Here is a 5,219-nt window from a genome sequence, read left to right as displayed (position 1 = left end):
GTTGTTGCAGGACTGGCCGCCCTCCGTGCGGGCCGGCGCGCCCCGCTGCGGGCTGTGCGGGAGGCCGCTGGCGCACCTGGTGCAGGTGTACTGCCCGCTGGAGGGGTCCCCCTTCCACCGCCTCGCCAACGTCTTCGCCTGTGCCGGGAGGAGCTGCTGGGGCGCGCCCCGCAGGTGAGGGCGGGCTGGGGGCACACCTGGGCGGGCAGCCTCGGAAAGGCCCTTTGGCTGGGCTGCTTCGTGCCTTACCTGTCATTTTTGTTTCTTCCATACGGCGCGGTAAAGCTGGAAGGTGCTGCGCTCCCAGTATTTGCAGACGCAAGAAAAGGCAGCAGAAGATCACAGTGTAAAACAGGTATAACTAGCAAGCTGCCTTCTTGGGTTCTGTAGTAACTGTACTTCAGGTAACTACCTAAGCTGGCTGCCAGTGGTCAAGCCGGCAGCCAGGGTGTGGCAACATGATGTACAAATACCATTCAAAATGTCAGTGAATTCTTCTTGTTCTGTTTCTCAGTGTCAGGTGTTTTTTGCCATAACTCCTCTGCTGTGTAAAGTAGACGTGGGTGTGCTGGTAACTAGTGCTGTGAGGAAAATAGGTGAAATAACACTAAGCATTAGGCTGAAGTTTCCGTTTTCTTACATGTTATTAAACTGTATTTGAAGTACGTGAGGGTGACTGATCTTGACAATATTGTCCTTCCTTTTTTTGTTCTTTTTGTACTTCTCAGAAACAAGCACCAAACTTTGCTGCAAAGGACTGGTGTGATGAAGCAGATGACTGGGAAGCCTGTGATGGAGCAGAATATCCAGGATGTGTCTCCCTTCAGCTGCTTGGCTTAAATGAAGCGGGGAGCAGCTCCTTGTCCAGAGAGGTGGAGTGTGCGTCCCAGTTCCAACAGCTTCATTTGTCAGAACCTATGGATGGGTCAGATTTCCTGAATACACATCCTCCAGTCAGCGAGGGAATGGGAATGGCATCGTCTGATTCAGCTCCTGTGTTCCAGCCCTTTTACATTAGTGTTGTGGATGAGGATGACTACACTGGTTTCCATGATACAGATCATGCAGATAAGCTGTTGAAGGAGTATCAGCAGAGAGAGGGGGTTGATTTGCAACAGTTGATGTCAGAAAGGTGAGAACAGGTCTGGATTTCATGTTGAAACTGAAGGAATTACATAATTTCCTGTATGGTGACTGATAATCTAAGTCTGATTCTTGCTAAATGTGAATGTTTTTCGTTTGTAACATGGTCCTGCAGGAGTCATTGGTGTGTAGTACTTTGCTGGGAGAACTTAGCAATGCACCCAGTTCTGTCAAATTTTGAGTTATTCACAGATTAATCTACTTCTGAGTGACTGAACAGTTGGAATGTCCTTGGGCTCCAGATAGAGCACTGAATTGTCAGTCTCTGAAACCAAAGCAGTGGGGTTTACACATCTGATGACAAATGGCATGAGTTTATATTGTGACATGTGACTTTATTTTTCTTTTCAAGGCCAAAGCTTTTCTTGTATCCTGATTGCATTTTAGTTACTTAAAATTTTTTGCTAGGCTGGGATGACTGGAAGATTCCCAAAGATTTTGTAAAGATTGTCTGAAAAAAAAATTTTTGAATATAGTTACTGAAAATATTTTTAGTATTAGCTAAGGTGATCACAGTGAGCACTTATATCCAGACCATCTATCTTTCAATTATATTAATGCATACAGTGAACTTTCCTGAATTGTGGACAACATTTAACTTTCTTTGATAACTAAAGCTACTGTCAGTTGCAGAATCTGCATAGAATGCTGTTTAGTAGTTGTGTTCCTGTTGAGTTTTGTTGGCCTTTATAGAATTATGGAAGTTTAACAAAATAATTATTTAATAACTAGAAAAAAATTTGCAAAGTTAATAAAGGAATTTTTTTTTTTAAGGAGTAAGCAGGTATCTGGTGTATTTGAATCTCATGTGGTAGTTTGAAACACTGTTAGTAACTGTAAAGCACCAGAAACTGAAGAACTCAAAGCAAAATACTCACTTGCAACCTCTAACAGGAGTTGCCTCTTAATTTAAAATGTATAGTGTTTTTTCAAGATATTTAGAATAATCTAATGGGAATGTGTAGCAACCATTGCCTATTTAAAGCATGTGTATCATCCTGAAAAACTCATTGGAAATATTGTTTATTTTCTTTTTTCTTACAGTTTTGCAGGCGAAGGTGATAATGAAAAATATGAGAAGAGTGAAATCAAAAGCATGGACCACACATTCCATAAATTTATGAAAAGAATATCTGTGTGTCATGAACAGATTCTAAGGTATGCTGGTATCTGGTTGTAACAGGGAGGTTCAGAGCCTGTACATGGATTGTTAGTACATCAAAATAATCAAAATTTCCTTGGAAATAGAGGTGTAATTTTGTTTCTTAGCCAAAAAAAATGCTAAGAGAGCTGTTTGACCTGTGTTGTCAAACTTCAGTCCCTGGCTGGGCTTTTTAAGTAGATGAAAAGCAAAGCAGATCTGGCTATGGGAGAATTTCTTCAACACAAGACCTGATTAGTATAGAGCCAGATTGTCACTGAAGACTTTCTGAAATCCAGGCATAGAGGGTTTTTTCAAAAGACAGTTTTGAGATGGAAATATAATACCCAGTGGTTGGCTGTTGTGATAGATTTCTGAGTCTGTCTCTCTTCTGAAATTTTGTAACCTAAGTCTAATTGTTTATGTCTCAATACTTGAGATGTGACTCAAGTAAGAAATTACAGTCTTTGATCTTGGTTTCCTGTTATTTGTGGAGCTACAATAGCTTTTACAATAAAGCATCAGTTCTGTGGTGTAACTATAGTGGTTCTGAGGCCTGTTCTGTGTTGAATATCTTTAATTGCCACTAGCTAGGATTCCATGTTTCAGGAAAGTGTAGTTTGTTTAATTAAATGGGTCAGGTATGGCACATTTTGGGGGTGTCAGTTCAAAGCGTTTTTCTCCTTGAAATCTAGCTCTTTCCTTAAGACTTTCCAAGTGTTGACCTTTCAAGTGTTTCCTGCTCTCCATCTTCATTCTTTAATGGCTCATCTGAAGCTTGGGCAATTATTCTGCCCATTATGGTGTTTTTTATTCAAGCAAGTTCAGAAGTTTCAGAGAATCCTGAATGCTGCTGCCAACAGGTGCGTTTTCTGATGAGATTTAGATTTTAAAAAAATAATTATTTTTTTCATTTCTTCTCTTAGATACTCTTGGGGTGGCCAGCCTTTATTCATAACATGTCCTCCAGCCAACATTAACCAAGGTATTCCAGCCTGCAGTAACTGTGGAAGCAAGAGAGTATTTGAATTTCAGCTCATGCCTGCGCTGGTCAGCATGCTCCAGAGTGATTCAGGTGTTGACCTTTGTCTTAGCTGAATGAATAGTAGAAACAGTCACCTTCTTGGTAAACTTTAATGTACTGGTATTTTCATTGGCTTTTGCTAACCACAATTAATTACAGTGATCATCTTGTATAGAATCCACTGTTTTCATTATAGATTTCACTAAGCAAAAGATATAACTCTAGTTTATGGACACTATGATTGCAACTTTGTTTGCTCACTATTGAACTTTAAGAACAGCAATGTACATAACTCCATGACCTTGGGAGTAATTTTTCCTTATTGCCTCTTAAACGATGTTTTGTAAAATAATAAATACTGTCAGATAAGAGTGGAGGCACTTAAGAAGCTCTTGAAAATTCTGCATCAGCTTGCTTTAAAATATTTCAAATTAGAAAATGCCATGTACATAGGAGACTGAGTATGAACAGTACTTCCTGAATTGGCCAAGTTTGAAGTAGAGCAGTAAGCAGTAGCCCCTGATTATGTCATTTTTCATACCTTTATGTACCTCTATTGTTTTCTTTTTAGATTTGTCAGTGGAATTTGGAACTGTTATAGTTTACACATGTGAGAGGAGCTGTTGGCCAGCAAATCATCAAACCCCACTTGAAGAATTTATTTTTGTACAAGAAGATCCCGATCAGAGATTATTTAAATAAATTGTATTTCTCTGCATAGATGAAAGGTCTGTTGTTTTTGTTTTTTTTTTACTGGAGTTGACAGTGTGCAACAGAATGAAAAATTAAATTTATTTGATGCTTATTTTCAGGAATAACTGATTGAAGTATGTGTTAGCATGCCTCTGAAATGTGGCAACAGAAAACTGGCATGATTTGGCTATACATGGAAATTTAAGTGTAGTGATTGTTTCTTGATTCTAGTTACAGTTAACGTTTGGGAAGGAAAGTAAAGGAGAAGAGTGGTCTTCTTGCAGCTAGTGACACTTAGCATCATCATCAGCCAAACAGGATCCAGTTTTTAGGAACTGTTAGAAGTGAAAAATTTAATGTAAGATTTATTTTAAAACCCAACAAATCTGCTTTGTTTGACCATAGATTGGAAATTCAGTGAGCAGTGCCTGAAAGAACCTTGCTGTCACTACAGTTTTCCTATGATGAAGCTTGTCTATATGCTTTCCCAATGAAAGATGTTACATTTGCATGGTTAAATGAGCTCTGACAGTCCCATTGGTTTGGATGGAGAACAAGTGGAGGTTTCTGTTGGCTCTTCCAGGAACAGAATGGGGAGGCAGGTACAGCAGCTGGAGCCTTGGTGCTGGCAGAGTACTTGTGCTGCTTCAGTTAAAACAGGTTAAATCCTTCTGTGGAGTTCCCTGGTGGTTTAGGCTAAATTGCAGTGGTTTAATTTACATAATGGAGGAGTAATTTAAGTAAATGTCCTTAAAGCTTTTTGTACAGGTTTAATGCTGCAGCAGAAATTAGTGCACTAAAAGTGTGTGTTTAAGTAAAATGTTGGAATATGTTTTCAAAACTACTTTTTTTTTTTTTTTAAGAAAGAATTGTATCTCACCGTGTCAGCTTCTAGAGGTGAGTCGGTTGACTGAGTGAAACATTATGTAAACTCTTGTGTGAGGCCTGGAACCCACTGCAGCTTCTCCCCTGTGGGGCTCAGCCTGCCCTTCCCCAGCTGTGGCAGGGAGTCCAGACTGCAGTGTGTGAGCCGCACGGGTGCCTGCAGCGGCCAGGTGAGGGCCGCTCTTGCCGTCAGGCGGTGCCCCCAGTCCGCGGGCACCCCGGTGCGGGACGGCCCCCGGGCCGGCGGGAGCGGGACTCGAACCGGCGGTTCGGAGCGCCCAGGCCCCGCCTTCCTAGGCGGTACGCGGGCCGGGGCCCTCCCCACCGGCAGGG

At 41.3% G+C, this 5,219-nt stretch overlaps 1 protein-coding gene across 1 annotated transcript in view; it reads left to right on the top strand.

The window, feature by feature from the left end:
- PDCD2L (programmed cell death 2-like) overlaps positions 1 to 4,035 on the top strand; it is an 11,393-nt gene extending 7,358 nt beyond the window's left edge. Inside the window, exons 2-7 of the mRNA XM_010006232.1 lie at positions 11 to 174; positions 286 to 355; positions 729 to 1,132; positions 2,188 to 2,301; positions 3,211 to 3,359; positions 3,880 to 4,035. Coding sequence (XP_010004534.1) covers positions 11 to 174; positions 286 to 355; positions 729 to 1,132; positions 2,188 to 2,301; positions 3,211 to 3,359; positions 3,880 to 4,010 — 1,032 coding nt within the window. The 3' untranslated portion in view covers positions 4,011 to 4,035. The remainder of the gene's footprint in view (positions 1 to 10; positions 175 to 285; positions 356 to 728; positions 1,133 to 2,187; positions 2,302 to 3,210; positions 3,360 to 3,879) is intronic.
- The last annotated feature ends 1,184 nt before the right edge of the window (positions 4,036 to 5,219 follow it).

This window comes from Chaetura pelagica, unplaced genomic scaffold, assembly GCF_000747805.2.
Source record: "Chaetura pelagica isolate M959 unplaced genomic scaffold, ChaPel_1.0 scaffold139, whole genome shotgun sequence".
NCBI classification, from domain to species: Eukaryota; Metazoa; Chordata; class Aves; order Apodiformes; family Apodidae; genus Chaetura; species Chaetura pelagica.
The sequence above is the reverse complement of the archived record's forward strand: the minus strand, read 5'-3'. Positions and strand labels throughout refer to the sequence as shown.